Genomic DNA, 24,881 nt, shown 5'->3' with positions numbered 1-24,881 from the left:
GAAAGGAGAGGAAGAGCTGGATATCATCAGGATAGCAGTGGTATTTGAATCCATGGGAGGCTATGACCAGCCAGAGGGAGGAAGCGTAGATCGAAAAGAGAAGAGAACCCAGTACTGAGCCCTGTGGGACACCGGTTGAGAGAGGCAGAGGAGAAGAATGAGAGTTCCGCCAGACCACTTGATAGGATCTGTCAGATAGGTAGGATTCAAACCATCTTAGTGCCGCTCCTTTGATCCCAAGCTGACTAAGAGAGGACAATAGAATCCAGTGGTTGACAGTGTTGAATGCTGCAGACAGATCAAGGAGGATGAGGACCGAGGAGAGGGAGATGGCTCTAGCAGATTGAAAAACATCTGACACCGCCAGAAGCGCCATCTCAGTGGAGTGACCAACTTTGAAACCAGACTGATATCCATCGAGGAGATGGTTCCGGGTGAGGAAATCAGATAGTTGATCACAGGCTGCCCACTCTAGAGTTTTAGACAGGAAGGAGAGGAGGGAGATCGATCTGTAGTATTGGACCGAATTGTGATCCAGGGAGAGTTTCTTTAAGAGATGAAATAAGAGCAGTTTTGAAGGCAGCTGGGAAACAGACAGAGGACCGAGGAGTTGATGATCTTAGAGATGAAGGTGGAGAGTTGCGGGGAAATGTTCTGTAGGAGTGACGATGGGATCAGATCAAGCGAGCAGGTGGTGGCTCTGTGCGATATCAGGAGGTTGAAGATTTCAGATTCAGAAAATGGCTTGAATTGGGAGACCATATTTTAAAGACATCCATGCTATAGCATCTCAACATGAAAGTGCAGCACTCTTCTAACATACTCTTCTAGTCTCTACTGCCAAACTGACTAAAATCAAAAGAGAATGACTTACAGGATACTATTACACAAAGATTGTCTTGAATACATAGTTTTTTTTTTTTTTTTTTTTAATGGAAATACTTTAGAATGAATTTTAAGACCATTAAGAAGTATGAAGGATGTACGTATCTGGTGTTAAACTATATCTGCATATTTGGAGAAACAATATGGACAAATCCTTGCCGAACACACCATCGTCTTCAGGGCGAGGCTGGTTTGTAAAATACAGGTGTCTAATGTATGAGGGGTGGTAACAGATAAGCAATGCACAATTTGTCAACAGATATTGCTACAGTTAAAACTAAAAAAAGATATCTGCTTAGTTGTTTACTCCTGCAGGTAACTGCAGTCTTTATACTGTTCTCTGTACAGTACAGTGCTCTGGAGAAAAGTTTCAGCTAAATGCATAAATATAATAAATGTAAAGGTAATAGGTGACAACCACAACTAAATACAACAAACACCATAACCCAAGTGTGAACTCTCTCTAATGTACACATTTATCTTATGCTTTTCTCCAAAGCAACTTGCAAAGTTAAGCTGCTAACAATGATCTGCCAGTTTATACAGGTAGATAATTTAGTTGAGCAATTTAGGGTAAGCATTTTGCTCAGGGGTACTACAGCAGAGGATGGGATTCAAACCTGGGTCCTTTGAGTTCTGTGTGGTAGCATCTGATGTGATGATGCCTTTGCTTGATTACAACAAACTGCCAGAATATCTGACTTACATCAAATATACACTGAAAAAAATTCTTGGGAGTATTTTTCTTGTAGTAAATTAATAACATGAGAGAACTTACTTGCAACTGCACACAATTACTGTTAAAAGAGAATCTAGTTATTATCCTCCAGAACCAAACAAAAATGTACTAAGTAAAATATTTAACTCACTTTGAAGCAAAGCATACAACATATAATACTGCAGTCTCGGTGTATTGTAGAGCTTCCCTGCATTGTAGGAAATAACTTTGTGTATTCTTTGGTGTATTTGTGTCCAAACTTCTTATTTTCAGATTTTGTAATGGATCACACCAGAAAGACAGAACCATAAGGCAGAAATTTCAAAATATCGTTCAGTTATTTGAAAACATACAGTTCGACAAAAGAACACAAGCAGTCCATATTTCTTGTCCTGATGTTCAGCATAGAAACAGATATTGTGTTATTCCAAGTCCAATTTATGAACAGCAATAGACTGATGAAACCACAGAAACGACTTCAGCAATGGAGGGAAGATGAATGCTGTAATTTTATGCCTGCAACTTCAATTACATGAGAAAAAGTGTTTCTCCTAGACATTACAGCTCTGAAAGACATAAGCACACACCTTGTAATTTTTAAAATTCCAGTTCCGGAGCATATATTTCCCATGTGGAAGTAAAGTAAAATCCTTGACCATGCAAAATGAGTAATTAAAAAGAACTCAGACATGAAGATAACACACCATGTATTTGCGAGTTTTCCTCCAGGTCTCTTTGTGATCACCATGAAATATTTCTATCACCGGTTTTACAAAATAAGAGTTCAGCAGATGCACAATGCATAGAAAATTCAGGTTGAGGAGGGTTTTAGTCTTTAAAGAACATATTACTGTTGCTAATTTATCTACAATGATCTTCTCTGTGTCTGGAAAGAATGTGTGCAAGGCAATCAATTTGTAAAGACTATCTATAATTTGTTTGCTCACAAATCAAACCTGGAGCATCTCTCTCAGCCAAAACAGTTCATGATTCAACTGGAGAGCAACCAAAACATTTTGTATACATACACACAGAATGTTTACAACCACTTGTCCCAAGCAGGGTTGCAACAAGCCAGAGCCTAACCTGGCAACACAGGGCACAAGGCTGAAGGGGGAGGGGGACACACCCAGGGTGGGGTGCCAGTCCATCACAAGGCACCCCAAGCATGACTTAAACCCCGAACCCACCACAGAGTAGGCCCCAGCCAAACCCGCTGCACAACCATTCCCCCACCCTTTCTATAAAGACCATAATTTTACTAGATTACTGTATTGCCACATCTTCTCACTTCTTGTGTTCCCCAGGCACTAATCATTACTAGTGTGGTGACTAATTTAAAGTAAATAAAGTGTAGGTGGATAGAAATGTTATGAGAATTAAAAAATACAAATGTTTATATTTGCAGAACAACTGAGCGAATGCGTTACGTATTTAAAAGAATAAAACGTCAAAAAATGCTCAGGTCTCCTTGAAAGTTAACATTTTACCTGTTGAACCGTAGAAGTGTTTCAAATGCAAAGACCACACACTTGCCCAATTCAGTTTAAACCAGTGTAGGCTCCTGGTGTCTCCTCCTGTCGGCAGCTTAAATGCATGACTGAAGGGCAATAAGACCAGGAAAAAAAAAAAAAAAAAAAAAATCAAACCGCGGGACAGAATTCTGGAACAGCAAACGGAATCCGCATTGACTGAGCCAGAAAATCATGTCGTGTGGGAAGAAAGTTTGACTCTGAAAGTTGCTAATCTAATGTGTAGAATCTGACAAGTTGCAAAGGGTCTTCAGACAACGTTTCACTCAGTTGTGCCCTCCACAGTCAGCTTCCGTGGAGTCCCGGCTGGTGGGAGCGCTTCTCGAAACCATCCTCAGAAACTGCAACTCATTTTGATTTGACAACCACACTAAAACAATCTTTATGTACTTAGAAAATAAAAGGACACACTGTAGACTAGACATACTGAATTTGTACAACAAACGTACTGATGCTAAAGCCATACTGAAGTGATATATATATATATATATATATATATCAATACTGAAAAGAGCTAGGCTAAAATATATACCAAAAACGTAAGACATGATCATTTAAAATCCAATAGAAACACAGACAAGTCAAGTGCCAATAAAGACAAAGACGGGCTGAAAAAATATCCAAAACATCGCATGTCTCTGCATCCTTTTCTTTTGTTGTGAAAAAGCATTCCTGTGACTCGTACGTCGCTCTGAAGCGCCTGCTACATGAATAATGCAAGCATACTGTTGTCAACATTCTGCGTATGAAACACACACAAAAACTATGCGACAAATTTAAACACGCTACTGCTACAGACATATGATGATAGAGTAAAAATCATGCGTGTCCAAGTTCCCCGTTTTAAAACCACCAGCTTCTGTGTCTGCATTGGACTCTTCGACTTCGAAACCACAATTACTTTTTACAATTGAATCGAGGTTTTTGTACAAAAAGATAAATTTCTATTAGGACAGCACTCGCCTGCAGGAGACCGTCACTTCAATCTTAGTTGCAGGTAGTACCCTGGACTGGAGCGGGTCGAAGTCCCCGATGGACGCCATAACATCTTTTCATTCAATTTCAACTTCCCCGGTCCGCTTTGTTCAAAAGCAAATTACAAAAAGAAAAAAAAAAAAAAAAAAAAAAAAAAAAATTTAAAAATTAACAAAAGAGAGCGAGATGTTCCGACTCGTATCGAGTTATTCCCGGCTCAGAATCCACATCTGAGGCGCATCACAGAGGCGCGTCCAGTCGCCCCATCTCTCTCCTCTCCGTTCGCGCCTTTTCCATCTGTAGTACTGCACGCGACAGGCTCGTAGCTATCAAGCTGGAAGCGCGAGACGCTGATGGCTTCTTCCCGCCTTTTCCCCGCACCGACGGCCCCTGGAGAGAACGGCACGCCTCACTGGACGCGCGCCGCCCGCAACATCTTTCCAAAAAGTATGGAAATGAAGCAGGGAATTTATACAACCAAACGTCTTGGGGAGCTAAGTGACAGAACATGCGTACTATAGTCAGCTACAACTGAAATACATGGAAAATGAAAACACAGAACTTGTAGTAGTATATTACGAATTTTATTTAGAATTTTCACCGACAATTCTATTGGTCTCCACTCACTACCTGTTCCGGACAAAGTGAAAGAAAAGAACCGATAAAATTAAAAAGAAAAAACAAAATGTAATTACACAAACCTAAAATTTAAGGACAATGAGTGCAATGCAGTGTTATGGCACCAAAACTTGCTACTGACCATGTTGTTCTCCGTATTTCTCAGGACTCAAAACAGGAAAAGTTCGTGCGTAACCGTGATTTTAAAGGTGCTTTTCAGTGGTTTCCTAAGGACAGTGCTGCAGAACATTTTACAGTAATGTGGACACTCAAGGTGGATTAATGGCCATGCAAAAGTTCTGCAATGTTTGTACCTTCAAACATAAGGAATTCATGATTGGATGTGAGCTTGAACTATAGCTAGAAAGTACACAGGTTCCAGTTTGTATGGTTAAACATGAGTGAACACTGTCACTGCAACACTGGCCTTTGTCAAACCCTGCCTTGGGGCAGCCTGACAAGAGCTACTGAAAGACATCTTCAGCTTGATCTTGACAGCACCTGATCATATTCATAGAAAAAGCACAGGAAGCATCAACTTGAAAAAGGCAGAAGTATCACATTTTAAAAAAAATCAGATCAAATGAGAACTGTGGCATCATTTACATAAACTGCAGGGTCCCAAGTAAACCACCCATGCTTTTGTCAATGTACTACCTTAAGTTGGAGTATCAGAAGATTGCCGACAAACATTTTTGATATTGTTCTCATATGACAAATTTCTTCAGCCTATGAAAGTACAGTATTATAGCCAGGCAATGAAAGTTGAGTCTTAACCAAAGTTGTGTACAATGCATTTCTTTTAAAGAAAATTTTCAGGTTACGGTAATTTATAATATCAAAAGTAGAGCACTGAATTACAAGGCACAATAAGTGCTGCAATAAAAGATGTCATATGAATTACTTAAATTAGTACTTATCCTTTGGTCTAAGTGACAAACCTACCTTGACTGGGAATTCCACTACCTTAATTTTAGTGACAGGCCAACAAACTTTAAAGTGTGGGGGGAGACCCCACACATTTCAGACCTACAGACAACTTCAAGGTTAATGATGTAAAATTAAGACCTATAAGGTTCAGGAAGTCCTGAGGTCAAAAACAGTTCCCATTTTCACTCATTGAAATTAAATCATATGAACCTCAAAACCATGTATGAAATCATAAGGTTAGACAAAACTAGATTTAATTTCTTGCTGGCTACAGAACAAGTATCACCTATGGTGTGATAAGGTCATGGGACTTTAATATCAAAAATTTTAAATGGTATCTTTTTACTTTTTCATGTGTGTTTTGGTAGAGATTAGGAGAAAACATGTCAACTGCACTTCCACAACTGTTCAATGGTCTTCACACACTTGGCACAAGTTATTTTGTAAATTAATGCCTCATGATTTTCTACCGTTTGGCCTAATTAACTGCTCTATATAACCAAATAAAGAACAGCTGTTCACCACTTAGGGTAAAGAAAAAAAACTGAACTATTACATGAAGCATTGCTATAAGAATTTTTCCCTAAACAAGAGGTTTCCAGCTTCTAGACTTTTCCCCTGTTGATTGTTTCCTTTTAAATCACAGATAAGTACAAGAAAAAGTGCAATGCTTTGCTTTTTGTTCATAAGCATAGATGAATGGCATTTTTCTGGTTTAAAAATAAGATTACACCTTTTGATTACAGGATTCAACCAGAGATTAAAAGGCCTACAACATACATCTATTCAACTGCACACTTTTTTAAAAAAAAAAATAAAAAATAAATTTTAAAAAAAATGTGACATGGTATAAATTAAAAAGAAAAAAGATCATGGTTGCTACAGTCAAGTTTGGTATTAAAAAAATAAAAGGGAAACTTCGGCCCCTTGATGCTTGGCACCTACCCCGAGCCCACCTATAAGGCCCTGAGCCACCACAAGTTCTGGGAAAGGAAGGGGTGTTAGATGATCGTGTTGGAACCACGGAGACCTACTCCCCGGGCAAACTGCTCCAACAGGCCCGAGATGGCACCTGAGGGGCTGGGTGCAGCTGACTTCAGTCCCACCGTGGAGCTGTATGCTGCCAAGAATAGCTCTCGTACTGCTTCCAGACGTACCTGACGCTCAGAAGGAGAGGAGCACCTGGAAGGACAGGAGGCAAGGTCACTTCTTGTTATTCATTTTCACCAAACTGTCAGAAAGGAAGCTTGCATCCTTAAAATTGCATACCTGGTAGAGAAGTTAAAAGGTTATGATTAACTGATTCATTTCAAAGTATCTCAAAGAACATTTCTTGGCTAATTTAGGGGTTACAAGTTTTCAGTCTGTTAAATGGATTACAGCACAAAAGGAGATTGTAACAGATTGCCTTTTGCACCACCCTTATGTTTCATGCAAATTTGTTCTTTAGTTTTTCTTTATAGCCTTGGAACAACATATGAAGTATCTTCTCTGTTGGCAGTAGCATCCACAAAGGCTCATTATCAGTAAATGCCCTATTTTGGACAAATAGGAAGGTTCAACACACCACCAGCAGCACTAATCTGGGATTTACATGAACCACCTTATTACACCCATTTCACATTTTCAATAGTTTAGTAATTTGTCAAAGTGCCCAAGACCATACCACTCTTAGGATGGTTTATAATTGGGCTTTTCTCCATGTCTTAACTTATGGGAGTTTGATCTTAAGATATCATGGCCTCAAAAGTGCAGCTGGGCAGATTTGTTGTACTCCATTACATGAGCAACTCAACCAGTGCTGGACTCAAGTTCAAAAATCAAGGTACACTTATTTTCGGGGGGGAGCTGCATATAATGAAAATTTAAGATGTAGTTACGGACAGTATCCGTGCTACACAAGAACAAGATGTCAAGAACTCATGTACATTTTACTTTTGTAGGGACACTTAACTGAATGATCACACTGCATTTCATCAGGAATAAATCATTTCAACTCCCATGAAACCAACATAACTGATTAGCACCAAATACACAAGTTACAGGTGCCTTAGAGAGAGAGAGAGAGAGAGAGAGAGAGAGAGAGAGAGAGAGAGAGAGAGAGAGAGAGAGAGAGAGAGAGAGAGAGAGAGAGAGAGAGAGAGAGAGAGAGAGAGAGAGAGAGAGAGAGAGAGAGAGAGAGAGAGAGAGAGAGAGAGAGAGAGAGAGAGAGAGAGAGAGAGAGAGAGAGAGAGAGAGAGAGAGAGAGAGAGAGAGAGAGAGACTCCAGTTCTTCACATTACCTCATTCTAGGTGGCTTAGCCAGCCTTGGAGGGAGGGACAATGCAAACAAGGCACTCATGGAAAAGCTTCCAGCCCAAAATGTAGGTATTAGTGAGGAAATGCAAGGACTGCTAAGACCATCAGTTCACCCAAAATACCACCAGAATATGGTGACCTTAAAAGTCATCAAGAACCTAATCAACATCTATTTTGCTATATACCTACTATGACAATAGTACTTATATTTGAAAAGAAAGTCAGCATTACATGAAGACTTACAATTAAATGCAAATAATCTACACAGAAGTTTTACTGTTCCCTCTGAACACCTTGTACAACAGACTAATGAAGTGTCCTAGCCACCATGTGTATTCACCACTGGGGATAAATATGTCCTGCAACACAGTTATCAGACTGTGCATGTACATATGCTGCATACTAAGTGCACAGTCTGCTAAACTCCATAAAGAGAGAAGACACTTCATACAACACCAGTCACCCCACCACGATGTGGCACTATTCACATTCTTCTAAAAGTGTGCGTATGTAATGACACGCGCGCGCGCACACACACACACACACACACACACACACACACACACACACACACACACGAGCCACAGCAGGCTCTGCCCCATCTGCAGCCCTGCCCTGTGGTAGCCCCACCCACTCACATCCGGCCACTGGGTCCCTCATCCTGAAAGCTGAAGGGGAAGGGAGACTCTGCAGGGAGGGGGGCGTGGTCATGGATGCTGCCGCAGCCTGATACAATCTGCCAGCTGCCATAATCGGTGGACAACGAGGAACCGGAGCGGGCATACTCCCCCGCCGATCTGCAGGGCAATAGAAAGCAAGAGAGAAACAGAAAGCACAGACACACTGGGATCACAGGGAGGTCAAAGGGTCAAGGCAGGGCTACCATGGACTGCAGGAGAAGGATCTGAGCTAGAAAGTGTATGTGTGTGTGTATGGACTGGGACTTTTTGATATCATGGTTAAAGTGAGTGACATCTAAAGAAAACCCAAACAAGGCCTTCTCTGAAGTTTATTGGACATATTGAGTTTTACCCAAAGATGTGTAGAGGATTGATAAAATGGAGGAACACACACACACACACACACACACACACACACACACACACACACACACACACACACACAGCGGGGTTGTAGCGAACCGGAGCCTAACACAGGGCACAAGGCTGGAGGGGGAAGGGACACACCCAGGACGGGACCAAGCAGGACTCAAACCCCAGACCCACCAGAGAGCAGGACCTGGACAAGCCTGCTGCACCACCATACCCCCTTCTGGAGGAAAATTGAGCAGTAAATGAAGTCACAAATTCACCTAAATTAAGATGACTTGACAGTGGTTTAAAATTTTTTGGTTTTCCATCAAAAAAAAAAGTCAGTCTATACTTCATAACAGATGTGGGGTAAAGGTGTATTTAAAAAGTGTACCACACACACACACACACATTTTCTTGATTCATAACAAAGCAGGTTAACAGTCCACTAGTACCAACCATCTTGGTAACCTCCCACTGATACAGACCACAAATGACCACTTACAGACACAGTGAAGGAAGAGGAGCAACATTCAGCTAAAGCAGAAGCCTCTCAACTTGACAGTAAATAGCCACACTAGTAACTGGAGTACTCCATGTCCTCATTCTGTCCCGCTGAGCCAAGTCTCACCATTAAAATGCCTGCTGTGATTGCATATGAAATGTAGGATGACATGCTCTGCAGAACAGCTCTGGAAAACCCCATCGAACCTGGGATCAACAGCCTCTCCCAGTCAGTCCTGCAACATACAGCTGATGGTCTGAACAGCCCTTGCCACAGGTCTCCAATGAAGCCTCTCAATACCAAACTGTGGGTTGGTGTGGAGGCAACACACAATTCCCCACAATGTTTCCTCTGCAATAAGCCCTGGTCCAAAAAAAAAAAAAAAAAAAAAAAAAAAAAAAAAAAAAAAGGCAAAGAGTGCAGTGCACACACAGGCCTGCAAACCAGCAGACAGCCAGCCAAAGCTAGACATGATGCCACGCACAGGAAGAAGGCTATCCCATGGAACTGGTATGGGGACAGAACCAGTGACGGCCTTGTAGCTTACCTCCGCCCTGGTACAGCCAGAGGGCTGCTTCCCACCCGAGGGAAGCTCTGCTCGGACTGGTTGGAGGATGAGGAACTGGAGGACTTGCCATCAGTTAGGGGGTGCAGTAGTTTATCCTCCAAGGGGGCTGGCTTGTTCCACACAACCGTTTGTGGAGAGGAAGTCCTCCCCTTCCTCCTGCACTCAAAGACAAGTTGACAAGAGATTTGAATGGTGACAGAACAGTAGAGGCCAAATTATTCCTATCAAGGAAAAACCTACTACATTAATAGCACTTTAATTACAAGATCCAATTTGAACCTCAAACCAGAATACACTGCTTCAGGTTAAACTTTATCCCGTTCCACAGCACTATATTACTCAAGCAATTCAGTTTTAGTATGCTTGCCAAGGACAACACAGCAGAAGTTTCCCCATTACTTAACATCTTTTCATTAAATTGTTTGTGATCTCCATTGCAACACAAACTGGGAGATGAGACTTAAGACAATATTTGTTGATTTGAGGGGGGGGGATTTTACTTTGGATAGTAGCTCACCAAGCCATCGGAGCTTGTGCCCCAGCAGAAAACATGTCTGTTGCCTCTCCTGTGAGACTGCAGGGGACAGTGGCATCCTCCGTGATCAGGGAGAAGTCACTACTTAGGCTTGTAAGGCTTCCCCGGTCCCTGGTCTCTGTGGACAAAGTAAAGAAAAGAGAAGAGAATGCAAACCTATAAGTCACTCAGGAAGGGGTCTCTGGGATGAACTCCCTCATTGCTGGATGGAGAAAGCACCAAATGTATGCAGTATGAACAGGAGATCAATCAGTGCCAGAAATAAAAATGGCTGCTGGGGCCACTTGACATTTCTGATGCTCCACTGACCCTCTTATCTGGGCTGAAGTGCAGAACAAGTAGACTGCAATACATACAGAGTACAAAATAGGTTTTGCCACATGTTTAATTTTACTTTCTTCATACAAAGGAAATTTAATTCAGGCTTCACAAACAGATACAGCAAAGAAAGTTTATTAATGTAAAGAAGTTGGTTGTATGCTATAGATTGTCATTTGTGCTCAAAATTTACTGCATACTGCTGCCAACAGGTTGGCTTTTGATGAAAACTAAGTTTAAATAGACTAAAAGCCTATTTAATCTTAGTTCACCACCATGTTCCTTTTAAGATTATACCTCCACACTTTTTAAAGTCTGCATCACTTATATTATAGTTTAGTGACAGATCTATAATATAAACAAATGTTCTTAAAGTACTTAGTTTTTAAACAACTAAACCACTTGGATACCCTGCAGATTGAAATGCATAGATGAAATGTCAACCATTTTAAAAAATATGAGAAGGCCATCTCTAACAGAGAATCAGAGCAAAAAAGATTGCACTTGTGCAGATGTGTTTTTCCCAGTCATGCCATGGAATGATTGAACACAGTAGTTAATCCTGGCACTTACTGGGGGCCATCCTTTTCCAGAGCAACCCCAAGCCACATGCAACATGTGGTGAGAATTCACATCCATCTAGTCCAGCTGCAAAGCCTGCTAAATCATGTACCTGTCCCACTGTGAGGGAAGATGCATCTGATTGTCTGTCAACCAGTGACATTACGAATTGCACCAACTGATGTCACTCTACTCAAGGATAGTCTTTACAAAAAGAAATATAAAATACAAGGTCAATTGACTTGTCTCATTTCATAAGAAATTAAAACTTCTAAAATTGACAGCACAATTGTGTGCAATAACTATGATTATAGGCAGAAGTCTACTTATCACTTTACAGCAAAACTGCTGTCAGGTATGAGCTCAAAGTTGAACTTACTCAGCTGACAGAGGTCATCTACGGTGAACTCAGTATCTCTAAAGTGAGAGTTCTTCCTTCTGCATGGTACACAGACAAGTAGAAGAAATACCAGTATCAAAAACAGACACTTTCCACATGTTCCAAAGCAGTACATATACTCTGTATTTATACCTTGCAGATATTACTTCATGTAGGTGCAATGTTACTCATGACAAGCAATCCTTGTAACATTTACATTTATTTATCTGACAGAGGGGGGTACAGCGGGCTCGGCCAGGTCCCACTCTCTGGTGGGTCTGGGGTTCGAGTCCTGCTTGTGGTGCCTTGCGACAGACTGGCGTCCCACCCTGGGTGTGTCCCCTCCCCCCTCCAGCCTTATGCCCTGTGTTAGGCTCCGGTTCGCTGCAACCCTGCATGGGACAAGTGGTTTCACTGTGTGTGTGTGTGTGTGTGTGTGTGACACTTTTCTCCAGAACTTATGATTTAAGATACTCTGTTATTTACCCATTTACACAGCTGGGTAATTTAACTGGGAAAATTTAGAGTAAGTACCTTGCTCAAGGGTACTACAGCTGGAGTTGTGATTCAAACCTGCAGTTGTTGGGTCTAAAGGCAGCAGCTCTAACCACTACACTACCAGCTGCTCTACATGCAAAATGTTCATTTAGACTACAATATCAAATGTGAAGTTGTCCATCAATAAGCAGTTACCTCCGTTTCTTCACAGCTGAAAACTTCTCTGAGATGATGTGCTTCAAAAAATTGAAGCAAAAAAAGAAAATCTGCCAGAAGAAAGGTGTACATTTACTCCAACAAATCAGTTACTACTGCAGAAGACCTTTAAAATTAGGAAATACTGCCCCCTACTTTTTGACAGAATGTAGGATCCAAATTAAAATCACTAGATGGTTAAATGAAATAAGACATTATATAGAGGTACTGTAGCTTGCTTTCAATTTCCACCAAGATACAAAGAATATATATTTTAATCCAAGACCTACTTACAAAAGTCAGCACCAACAATCCCAAAGCAATACATTACATGAAAAGGCACATGATTCAGATTAGAGGGTTCATGGTCCTTATTCTTGTGTAAGAATTAAGATGAACAAGTACCTCTTCTCCTTTACTGAGTCGATCTGGTAGCATGTGTCTAAATGGGGGAAAAAACAGGATGTGAAAACAGTTGAACAAACAGCTTTACAAAAACAGGCAAAATGCCAATATAATGTTTCCAGTTATACAACAAAATGAATTTCTCAGAGTGTAATATTTTGGAGGGGGGGGGGGGGGGGGGATGACATGGGACAATCAATTTTAGAGAGGAGTAATTACGATAAACCTCTACTTAACCCTTTTCCTTCTACAAATTCCACTGCAATCACTTCAATAACTTTGCAGTTCAATACTACATCTAGTGTAAAACCCATATTTGAGGCTGCCTTTTTAAGTATATGAACTGAATTCTCACCCAAAGAGAAACCAGTCATATGCAATGGTGAGGTACAGGATCTCAGATGGCTCCAAGCTAGCATGGATCAATCCATCCTGCAGAAACAAAAAAGATGCATTTGTATGGCTTCCAATAATCCTCACTTAGATTAGAAAGAGCGAGTCACATGTTTTCCATAACTCTCCATTTTGCCAGAAAGTGAAACTTTCTGGAAGAGAGAACCTAAAGTTTAAAACATTAGGGACTACATTCAAGACTATGCTCAATAATAAGAGCTTGGAAGTTAATTATGAATCTGAATTGGCCACAGAGTAGCCACAGGTAGGAATTACAAGGCTACACTGAGGTACATCTGCTCTCACCAAGCAACATTCACTCCTAACTCTAATTACATTCCAGGGAAACTAGAGTACTGCTGGCAGAGAGAAAAGGACATGGGGTGCAGGCAAACTTACTGCCCACAGGGAGAGCCTGAGAAGGGACACAAAGAGAGGGGTCCGGTCCCAGCCAGATATGCAGTGCACCAGCAAACCACTCTCATCTAGAGGAACAAGCCACCAAAGGTGGAGTGAGAACTTTTTGTCACTGCCCTGATTTAAAAAAAAAAAAAAAAAAAAAGGACTTCAAAAGCCAATGGAAAATCCATTCTGGTAGTGTTAGACTTGTCATTTTACCGGCCTCTGATAGTTTCTGCTGGTCTTTTTAAGCATTCTGCCAGATTATTTTGAAGGTGTAATGATCATTATGGGTTATCTACTGGCCTGTGTTAGTATTTTGGCATTCTCTACTTGTTCTCTTAGGTTCCAGCCATATCATGCCAGTTAAGTTAGACCAGCAAACAATGTGTGAATGTAAAATATCACTACAGCTTGTTAGCAAAGCTTTAACCACTAATGAGAATTGAGTAGAAACTAGCAGAGGGATGTAATCAAAATCACCACACCACAAACCATTAGAATGTAGCAGGAATCTAAATGACCCTGGAGATTTAGAATGCCACCATATTATCTGTTAAAGTTACAGAAAATCCAACTCCCAAAATATAATGGAAATCCATATTACTTTACTCAGGTTCTATTTATTTTAAATAGAGAAAAACCTTACAGGATAGGATATTGTAGCCATGTTGCTGTGTATAAGTTCTTAACAACTGCCTACACCAGTTTTTGGGCCTAGCTATGCAATAAGGTCCAAACTTTGGAAAGCACAGTTGCAACATAAGATTGACGGTTCTCACCAGGTTTCTCAAATCCTCTTCCTATAAACACATATCAGGTAATAACACCTGTGCACAGAACCTGATGGAGGATGAAGGTAGGTCAGACACTCACCGTCACTGTTGATTATGTGAATTAGCAGCTTCAGATAATTCTGTGTCTGCTGGACCAGGTCCCATGACTGAGGAGGCAACACAGCAGACATCACATACTTCAGTGCTATGCCATGTGACTTATTTAGCAGATCCTTTTCTCCAAAGAAATAAATCAGAACAGTAAATGTGCATTACACCAACAGGAACTGTATGGATGCAAACATGTGATCAAGTAGTCACTTATCACACAACCATTTTAAAACACATAAACACTAAAATTCTCCTGCTATCAAGATCCATGTACAACTGGACCAGAAAAAAAGTCAAGTTTATCTGCATGCACCAGTTCCAAGTTTCTGCAGCACTGTTGCCAGGCAGCAGACAGTCTAACAGCAGTGTTAAGCCCAGAATTCCAGGGGTGGTCTACACTGCAGCAGAAAGGTATAGCAGATCAACGCAGAAATGTGGGCATACAACTACCTGATAATCACTCCAGTCAATGTTCAAGTTCTTGGTGAAGGAGGCAGGGATTGACAAGGGTGCATCCACAAAGTCCTTCATGAACACAAATGACACAGAACACATTTGTTAGCTGCTCTGATGTCCCATATCTCTAACACAAACTGTGTTAAGAATGTTTCATATCATCTCATGCAACACTCATTTCTAGACACACAACCTGAGGGATAATAAAAGCATTTGATGTGGCATTAGCAGTTACAAGGCATAAGATACACTTTCACCAATAAAGACAGAGGAATATTCTACTGAATTAACTCACTTTGTCTTCCACCCAATTCCTTTATAACTACACTTCCTGCTACTGCGCAAGTCTCAAACAGTTAGTGTTTGTGAAAAAAGGTATCCAAGCCATACATCATACTCTAAGATGACTGCAATAATTAAAAATTAAACATCACACCTGGTTCCAATTGAAAACAAGCCCTTCTGCAGTGTAATCTCTATCTTTGTAGTCCTTAAAGAATTCACAGCCTGAAAAATCCAGAAGGCAGAAAACCATCACTTTATGCACTTGGCATGCATGTTCCAGTTCACCACACCCCCTTCAAGAGAGTAAAACAAACATTAAGTGCTACAGCTATTTATACAAAAATTACAAGAGTAACACTTGCTCAAAACAGGAACTAACACAGCTGTAGAGGTCTCACTGACTGCAACAAAATTCAGCTGTTGGTGTATAGGCAACCTCTGACTCCAAAAAAAAAAAAAAAAAAAGCATGTCAAATCATTCAAGCAGCTAAAATAGTGTGAGTGAGACTACTAAACAAGTAGTAAGTGCTGAACCCTGGAGATATATAAATATAATCAAACAGGCAGATACAAGTCAAAGACCCTGATGGTTGAAAAGGGAGTTTGTGTACCTGGATAAGGCACAGAAATCAGAGTGAAGTCTGCATAGCGCTGGGCCTTGTCTACCTTCTCAGATGAGGTGACACTGGGAGCAGAGGGAAGCATATATTTCAAAAAAGAAAACAGCAAATGTGAGGATAAAGCATACTTCAGGAACCTTCAGTCACTTCAAAATACAGCTTGCAATAGTTCAGGCCATTAAGGTCCTTTGAATTTTGACCTGTATGACTAGTGACTGATTTATAATACTGAGAAAAAAAAAAATGGTTTACTTGTGCACAGATACTATACTAAAGTGACAGTTTTTAAAAACTAATAGAAAGATGTGCCTCAGCATGAAGAACCTAAATTAAATTGATTAGCAAGCTATCTAAGGAACACACTGGAAAGGCAAATGTTCAGACATGATGCTCACTTGAGGCCAAACTTGACCTTCTTGTTTTCCACCATGAGGTCACAGATGTAACGCACAGAGAGGTAACGCAGGAGCTTGATGTCCAGGCCTCGCACTTTGTCAAACAGCTGTGACTCCCCATTCCTGCAGTGAACCAAACAGCATCATCATTTTGGATAACATTGTTTCACAAAATATAAAACACATAAGGTAAAAAAATCCATAGTACTGATGTGACAGGAAAAAAAAAAAAAAAAAAGGGTTCAGGGTTTCTGGAATAGCTTCATCTTAGAAAAGGGAGCATTGAAATATTTGGGGTAACATTTAGTTCAACTTGGCAGAAATATGCCTCTCACCGCACTGCACTGTCATCCTCTGGGACTTCCTCTGATTCTGCCCAAGTGTCGTCAGAGCCCCCTGAGAAGAGAGGTGGGGGGAAAATCACTGCAGTCATGCATAAGCAGTAGACTGAGAAACTTTTCCATGCAACTTTACCTAGTCACCATACAAGTCTAACTGCACAACAAAATATACAAAAAAAAAAATCAAATGGAATTCATAGAATTGTGGAAAAGCAAGACTTGACTCATCTTAGACTAACCCCTTTAGTTGATCTGAAGTGACACATTGTTAGGTGTCAGTTTAAGAAACAGAATTACACATTAAATACAATCAGGCATTTTTCATGATTCCTTAAGTGTGAAAAATACACAGAACCTTTTGAAGCTGATGGGAACTGGGATATTGTTTGAGGGACTGACTAATTCCCAGTTACATGAATTTTTGATGTGAATGAGGTTGAGCCTGCTGAACCAAAATCTTACTATGGGTTAGAGACCTCCAAAATCCTGTTAATTAAACAGTCTAAACTGAATCTACAGTCTTTACAAGGTACAGGCACCCAATATCAAGTTACTTGTAGCCAGTCAGCCTTTCTAAACTAGCTACAAAAGGACAAGTTTACACCCTGTTCTTTCCTTGCTGAAATGACTTTAGTGTTAGATATCTTTCCATTTTTAATTATATACACCACAAATAAACACCTGCATCACAACACTGTTACTTTAAAGTACCATAAAGTCAGAAGGGGAGACAGACAGACAAGTTTCCATCTATCCATAACATACTGCCTGGCAGGTAGTATACATGTACGGCTTCTGATACACCTTAACTTCAAAGTTAACTTAAACATTCAACGCAAGCATGGTTAAGAAGTAAACATGAAGCGTACCCTAAATAATGTGGTTCCACAACCAGATTAACCAGTGTGTTTTGAAATCAGTGCCTGGGATTTGTTAAATTATTGCAAGGTTCATCTTAAAACAGCATAACAGAACTGACTTCTCAGATGCAAGCAAAGACAACACTGGATAAGGAGTCCCAGTTTCTATTCAGTTCTCATCCAGCCTTGCCATGTCTGTCAGCCTCACCTGAGAAGATGTAGTTGTAGCCAGTGCGTCCATACAGCTCTCCCCATCCAGCAAGAGTGGAGGACCGGCAGATGTGCTAAAATGGTAGAAATCAAATAGAGATAAAGTTAAGGTGAATTAGAGCTGCCAATCACTCTACAGTAGCACTAATTAAACATGCCTCCTTAAATCTCTTAATTACCACACCTGCTTATTCATTACAAATAAGTATCATGGATGACACAGGTAATGATACTGCAAGTAATTTCCATTTCAAAAACTGCAAAATTCTTGTGCTCACTTTCCTATAATTAGCATTGCCTACTTTTCCACAAATTTCACACTTGACCCTAAAATGGGTCGGTTCATTAAACATGCATTTGAATATACTTGAAGTATACAATACCAATCCTGCATGGATTAGCAAGAAGCAACAGTTTTGATGGATTTCAAAACTAGATCAACATAGAACAATTACAGATTATCCATACATTTCCTACTTTGAATAAAGTCCCCATACCAACTGGAAAAAACCTCAAAACTGACCTTGCCATTATAAAGGATGACTGGGCAGACAAATCTTCCTCGACATCGAGCCATCTTACTGCGGTTCACCAGATCTTGCAACTTACTTATTTGCACTGTACTCTCAAACCTGCTCAGAAAAAGGAAAATGCAAACATGCATTTGTTACAAATCTGTCATATCTCAAAGCATTTCTTAATGTCCTTAAAAACTAAACCACTTTTACATGCCTGTTTGAATCAAAACCAAACGTGATCGACAAGTCACTACATAAAAATGATTTGCCTGTGGCAAATGATTTCCAGTATTAGATAATCAGTTTTAAAATAACCATTTATACAGCAAGGTATTCTTACTGTATCAAGGAAAACTTGACTCGGGGAACTACAGGATGACTGGGATTTGCACCAGCAACTTTAACACCAAGATGGCAACCCTAAGTGAGACACTACCTGCTGGCAGCATCATGGTTGGAGCTGCTGATTTGTACTCAAGTGACCCAGACTCAAATCCTGACTCCTGCTGTGGAGTATCTGACCAACCAAGGTACACACACACACACACACACACACACACACACACACTTTCAGAACCGCTTGTCCCATACGGGGTCGCGGGGAACCGGAGCCTACCCGGTAACACAGGGCATAAGGCTGGAAGGGGAGGGGACACACCCAGGACGGGACGCCAGTCCGCCGCAAGGCACCCCAAGCGGGACTCGAACCCCAGACCCACCGGAGAGCAGCACTGTAGCTACCTTGAATTGCTCTAGTAAAAATTACGCAGCTGAACAAATGAAAACATTAAGTAGCTTAAACAATGCAAGCTGCTTTGTAGAAAAGCATAAAAGCTAAATTAGGTTTCCTGACAAGACTCTCGCAGGATATACCTACAAGCAAGGCCGAGAAGCACGTGAAAGGTGCAGCACTGAGGCCCGCCATACCTGTCCTTGTTGTGCTCCACGCTCTCGTACTCCAGGTACACGATCTGCCTGGGGTAGTGACCACACACCTCACCGTTGGTGTTCTGAATAACACTATACTTGTAATCCCTCCCAAAGAGCTCCAAACACCGCTTCTCTACCCGCTCCACCTAAAAAGGAATGGTTTCAGACAGAAGCACATCAGTGACATCCCAACAGGAACTGCCAGTCACAAAGCACAGCCAGTGTGACAGTTTGCACGCACGCACACACGCAGTAGGCTGGGGAGGAAAGGAGAAGATTCCCCACAGCCACTCGGGTTTCCTCAGCACAAAGCCACGCGCCATCTGGTCACTCCACCACCCCCCACCACATGGTGCATATCTTCAAAGGCTGTCAACAGTAAAGCTCCTCTCAGCTAAGCGGTTTACACGGCACCCTTACCCTGGGTGTCACTTCCTTGGCCCGGTACTGTGTCCTGGAGAAGAGCTCTATGAGGTCCGCGATGTCCTCGCTCCTCCTGGCCGCCGCCCCCGCGGCAATCAAGCCGCCCCCCGAAGAAGGCGACGCCGCCATAGTCCCGCAGCGAGCTGCCGCCGCCGCCTCTAATCGGACGCGCCCACCTTCAAACACCGCAGCTCCCTGAGGCCGGGAGGACCCTCCAGGCCATCCTTTCCCAGTCAGTTTTTTCCGAACTGCCCGCTTGAAGGGGCCAGAGCCGGGGATCCGTCCTGAATTCAGGGCACCAGAGAGCAGAGACTTCTCCAGAGAAGGAGGGGAGGGGTCGGGGGAGGTTCGCTGCCGAGCCAGCCGACTTACACACACACCTGACAGATACACACCAACACGAGCTCGGATACTCCTAGTAGGAAAGAACAGCGCTATTCAATCACTGCTGTGCTGTACGTGATGCGAAAGCGTCCTGAGCTCCCAGATTAGAAACGCTGACGTTTTTTGTTTGTAACTGAGCCTATTCGGTGTTCAAAAGAGGTATGAAACTTTCAGCTTCCCGCAGAACTTACTCAGGAAACACCGAGGATTCGCGGCCTGATCACGTTTTTGAATGTCATCTGTACCAACAGATAGTTCGCTTTTAAAAAAGTAAGCCGAGGCTGTGTAAACCCAAAGCATATAATTCCGGAACGGTGTTAAAGAGAGACATCGTATTATTCATCTTACTCCGTTTTTAAAGGACTGAAGCAACAGACACCGAGGGCACCCCCCACTCAGCGGACCTACAGTGAGCGAATGGTAAACAGGAAGTGATCACATGACATCCCAAAATGGACCCCCATCACGTGACGGGCTGATACGGAAGCTTTTATCTGAAATTACTTTCCCTCTCAAAACAGCTGTTCATTGTTCATAAAGGTTTTAAGGTTATTGGTATATCCTTTAAAGGTGTATTGGAAGCCAATACAGTGGTGCTTGAAAGTGTGTGAGCCCTATGGTCATTGTTCTTATATAAAAATGTTAAAATAAAATTATCAGATCTAAACCTGAAATCTTAAAATAAACGTATAATTTAAAATAAATAAAAGATTATGATTTACACACCTGATTCTACGTACCTACTTGGTTTAACTAATGCAATTTGACTTTCGTTTATTTTTGCACCTGCGCTACTTCCGTTTTTCTACCGCACACGATTTCCTGTAAAGGCACATATAGAACTGGTCATTACACACACCTGTTAGGTCAGATGAGAAATTGGGGCTCTGATTAAAATAACCATTTCGTAGTAAAAGTAAGGGACACAAGAGTTCGCATACGTATGCAGTGTACTTGTAAAAAGTACGCTGTATATCACCATATTTGTCATGTAAACCTGACTCACTTAAGTATTTTACACCTAGTGCACAAGATGCTTCTTCGTAAGGAGCTGTTATAAAATGAAGTAACAGTCACTCATGTACTGTGCTGAAGTAAGCATTTTAAAAATAAAAGAAAGATTCCCATCATACACAACATCTATTTAAAAATTAGATTGTTTTAATATCATAACAAAATCCAAAGGCCAGTTATTTACTTGTTCAAAACGTAATTAACACTTTCAAAATACACTTGTTTTTAATGTGCTCGTTTTGTTAAAGAACATGTGTACGCTGCAAAAATCAACTGAAACATGTGAACAGGTAATACTGCAGCTTGTATCTTACGAGTTAATTTTGACCTCACCAGTAATAAATCTGTGTGCAGATATTGCTCATAATCATGTCATAATGGCTGGAAAATAAGGACATTATCAGGCTAAGTACAGTAAATGGAAACAAATGTAATCACAAGGAAAGGCTGGGGATTTAAATGGAGGCTAAAAGAATTTTTGCATGATTTATCGATACTAGTGTCTGTCTGAAATCGCAGGGAATTCTCATGCGATTCCTTCACAGACATTCCCATAAATGCAGATACCAGAGTCAAAACAAACCTGACTAAAACTTCAAGCTTGAGCTGGCTCTCTTGCGCCAGGTCTAATGTAAAAGCTCATGCAAATACACAGAGTATCACATGGTTTCAACACTATCCAAGTCCTCACAGGCTTAATCTAAAAGTCCATTATTTCTACATTAAGTAAAAAGTTTTTCTTCTGCTTACTAGTGAGGGCTAACATTTTGGTGTGGGTTCCCCCCACATGAGCTGTCACACTGTTAAAGAAGGTGGCAACTGAGCCACCACAGGGGGTTTTTAATAAAAAATAGCTTGAAGCAACAAAATGTGGCTTTTAACTGAATTTTTAAACAAATGTTATTCTTTATTTCCAGAGTTTGGAATAAATTGAAAAAATATTCCTACCCACTCTTTTAAATTATATTTCATGGTGTGTTTTCAAACAAATACTGATGTTTACTGCAACTTAGTTTTCACCAGCATTTTGGTGTCAGGGCACATTTGATATTATTGCAGGATGATATTATTGCAAATCGAAATCTAAATGGCTATAATTTTTCACTATTACAAGGGACTCTCCCATAAATTAATACCAGTCAAATCATTGTCTTGGCAGTCTGATTAGTATTATACTGTGACAATTCTAAATGTCAACAATAAATGGACAAAAAGTATTTTGTTAATGTTGCAAAAATTAAAAATATACACAAATGTGGACATGACGGTTTGTGTTTAAATAATGTTTCTGCTAGAAAACAAATGGGTCAATTTGCCTTGGGCTAGCAGATAGTGTAGTGGTGGGAGTCATTGCCTTTCACTTGAAAGGCCCTGCGTTGATTCCTCTTGTTACAACCCCAGCTCTTTAGGGGAGTAACAATTATTTGGATGCTGGTGTAATTTGGAAAGGAAAAGGAGTGAAAGAACAAATGCATTTGCAAAATTTACTTTGTACAAGTGTATCTGTGGAATAGAGAATTATACAAGTATTATATACAACGCAGTCACACAGGGAAAAACACAAACAGTGCCTAACAGAATAACATGTCAAACAAAATAACATGTGCAATCTAACCTAACAAAAACAAGCAGAGAAAGGAAATTTTTTGGTGTCTTCATGTGCCGTAACTTACCTACACTAACTGTTCAAATGGAAACACAAGGATGGCACTCACCCCTTAGTCTCTCATCTGTAGACACCAAGCCTACTGTGCGCAAGGTATACATGACATGTGATCTTACCCATTCCCTTTGCCCTTGAGACACACAAAGTCACAGTGAACACAAAAGGCGTCAAAATTGCACACCAAGTCACTTTTTTTTTTACAGTGAAGAGGGTAGACACACTAACGCAAAACGGAGCAAAGTAACAATTAACAATATAACCCTGTAGTATCACTCCAGTGTTTCAGATCAGACAACTGGGGGAGACCACTGAAAAAATCAGGAAGCCCCAAAAGAGTGGTATAGGGTTTCTGCATGGCTGAGGGCCCAATTTTGGATGATTTGAACCCCCCCCGATTCTACTCTCCTCTCTTGGACAGCTTGCCATCAAAAGAGCAGCACTGAAATGGTTTAAGTCCAACCTGTCAGGTAACTCTTACTAAGTGGTCAAACATGGCTCCTGGTAATCCCCTCAGCCGCTCTCAACTGGTGTTCCACAGGTCTTGATGCTGGGCCCCCTACTCTTCTTCATCTACACGTGTTCCACCAGCCCTGTCAACGCCTCTCACAGATTCTACTACAAGTACCACTACTACGCCGATGATACTCAGCTCTTCCTTTCTTTCACCGTAGGGCTACAGACATTTACTCACAGATCACTGCCTGCCTCACGGACATCTCAGCCCGGATGTTTGATCACTACCTACAATTTAACATTTCCAAAACAGAGATCCTTCACCACCCAACTGGTCCATCCTCCTGTCAAGAACTCTCTATCAAACTGGACAACTCACTCATTTTACCTATTTCATTGGCTAAGAACCTGGGAGTAATGATCGACTCAAGTCTTTCTCTCTGCTTATCGAAACCACAACCTTCTGGTCTCCACCTTCAAATACGGCATATGGGCTTTGGGTAGTGATCAAATGAATAAGATTATGGGTACAAGAGGCAGAAACGAGGTTTCTCTCAGGCTGGCAGGATTCACACTCTGTGACTGGGTAAGGAATTCTATAGTCAGGGCAGGCCTTGTTGTACAGTTGCTGCTCCACATCAGTGTCATTTGTGGCAGATGTACCAGGCACATCCCACTGGGAGAAGACCCTAGGGCAGACCCAGGACATACTGCATTTTTGAGCTGACCTTGCAAGGCTTGGGGATCCCCCGGAGGAATTAGAGCTTGTTCCTGTGGAAAAGAAAGTATGGTCAGCTCTGCATGGAATCTTGCCTGTGTGATCCTGATCAGGATATAAAGCTTTTGAATGAATGGACTGATAAATGTGCTTTACTTGTGCACTGTGCACTGTCAATTTTCTGAATTAGCCAATGGTGAAAAAGAAGCAATATCACCTTTGAGAGTCAAGAGACATGTTATCAGTTCTACATATATGGGGATAGTGAGTATAGTGACTAGAGCTGCTGCCTTTGGACCGAAATGATCCGGGTTCCTACCTACTGCTGCAATACCTTTAAGCAATGTACTTACCCTAAATTGCTCAAGTTAAAATAAGAATTTGGAGAAGAGTATCAGCTAAATGAATAATGACAATATACGTGGGGCAGCTGGTGGTATAGTGACTAAGGCTGTTGCCTTCAGGCTTAAAGGCTGCAGGTTCAAATCCCCCCTCCACTTGTAGTACCCCTCAACAAAGTACTTACCCTAAAATTACTCCAGTAAAATCATATAGCTGTATAAATTAATAAATGATTGTAAGTAGCTTAGCACTGTAAGCTGCTTTAGAGTAAAGTGTCAGCTGAATGACTGTAAATAGATATTTAGTGTACTAAAACATATCTACAACTCCTTCCAAACAGGAGAGCAGGAAGGTCTTGAATGACGCTAACATATACCTGACCTGACAAGAAGTCAATGATGACCAAGTACTATGGATTATAGTAAAGGAACATGTTCACCCTTTAGTGGTTGTGATTTTTGCAGTACTAAACCTATAAATATTTAATTTTAGTTAAATCAGACTTGGGGGGGTGCGGTGGCACAGCAGGTTTGGCCAGGGTCTGCCCTCTGGTGGGTCTGGGGTTCGCATCCTGCTTGGGGTGCCTTGCAGTAGACTGGTGTCCCGTCCTGGGTGTTTTGTCTGAAAGTGTCACCC

At 41.2% G+C, this 24,881-nt stretch overlaps 2 protein-coding genes across 3 annotated transcripts in view; both read right to left on the bottom strand.

The window, feature by feature from the left end:
- Positions 1-4,248, bottom strand: part of LOC108918302 (copine-9-like) — a 42,188-nt gene extending 37,940 nt beyond the window's left edge. The window contains exon 1 of the mRNA XM_018725422.2: positions 4,099-4,248. Coding sequence (XP_018580938.1) covers positions 4,099-4,178 — 80 coding nt within the window. The 5' untranslated portion in view covers positions 4,179-4,248. The remainder of the gene's footprint in view (positions 1-4,098) is intronic.
- A 427-nt stretch (positions 4,249-4,675) lies between these two features.
- Positions 4,676-20,466, bottom strand: mtmr14 (myotubularin related protein 14). 2 transcript variants are annotated; one of them, XM_029247943.1, is made up of 19 exons: positions 19,666-20,466; positions 19,243-19,391; positions 18,321-18,429; positions 17,796-17,871; positions 16,722-16,782; positions 16,387-16,509; positions 15,983-16,056; positions 15,523-15,593; positions 15,081-15,155; positions 14,620-14,686; positions 13,744-13,829; positions 13,307-13,383; positions 12,952-12,988; positions 12,547-12,617; positions 11,854-11,912; positions 10,578-10,713; positions 10,040-10,216; positions 8,595-8,753; positions 4,676-6,840 (listed from the first exon to the last, which is right to left on the bottom strand). In XM_029247943.1, the coding sequence occupies exons 1-19, from the start codon at positions 19,795-19,797 to the stop codon at positions 6,660-6,662; spliced, it is 1,920 nt and encodes a 639-aa protein (XP_029103776.1). In that variant the 5' UTR covers positions 19,798-20,466; the 3' UTR covers positions 4,676-6,659. The 2 variants fall into 2 exon arrangements, with proteins under 2 accessions (XP_029103776.1, XP_029103777.1); XM_029247944.1 differs by lacking the exon at positions 8,595-8,753.
- Between the last annotated feature and the right edge of the window lie 4,415 nt (positions 20,467-24,881).

The sequence above is a fragment of the Scleropages formosus genome, chromosome 22 (genome assembly GCF_900964775.1).
Source record: "Scleropages formosus chromosome 22, fSclFor1.1, whole genome shotgun sequence".
Taxonomy (NCBI): domain Eukaryota; kingdom Metazoa; phylum Chordata; class Actinopteri; order Osteoglossiformes; family Osteoglossidae; genus Scleropages; species Scleropages formosus.
Note: the sequence above shows the minus strand (reverse complement) of the source record. Positions and strands in the feature narration are given on the sequence as shown.

What these genes read in the sequence shown, in the direction of transcription:
- mtmr14 (XM_029247943.1), bottom strand. Translation starts at nt 19,797, where the DNA reads ATGGCGGCGTCGCCTTCTTCGGGGGGCGGCTTGATTGCCGCGGGGGCG. An exon ending in TCAGGCTCTCCCTGTGGGCA is followed by an intron (nt 13,384 to 13,743) that starts GTAAGTTTGCCT and finishes TTGTTTCTGCAG; the next exon opens with GATGGATTGATCCATGCTAG. An exon ending in GAGGGACCCAGTGGCCGGAT is followed by an intron (nt 6,841 to 8,594) that starts GTGAGTGGGTGG and finishes CTGTCCTTCCAG; the next exon opens with GTGCTCCTCTCCTTCTGAGC.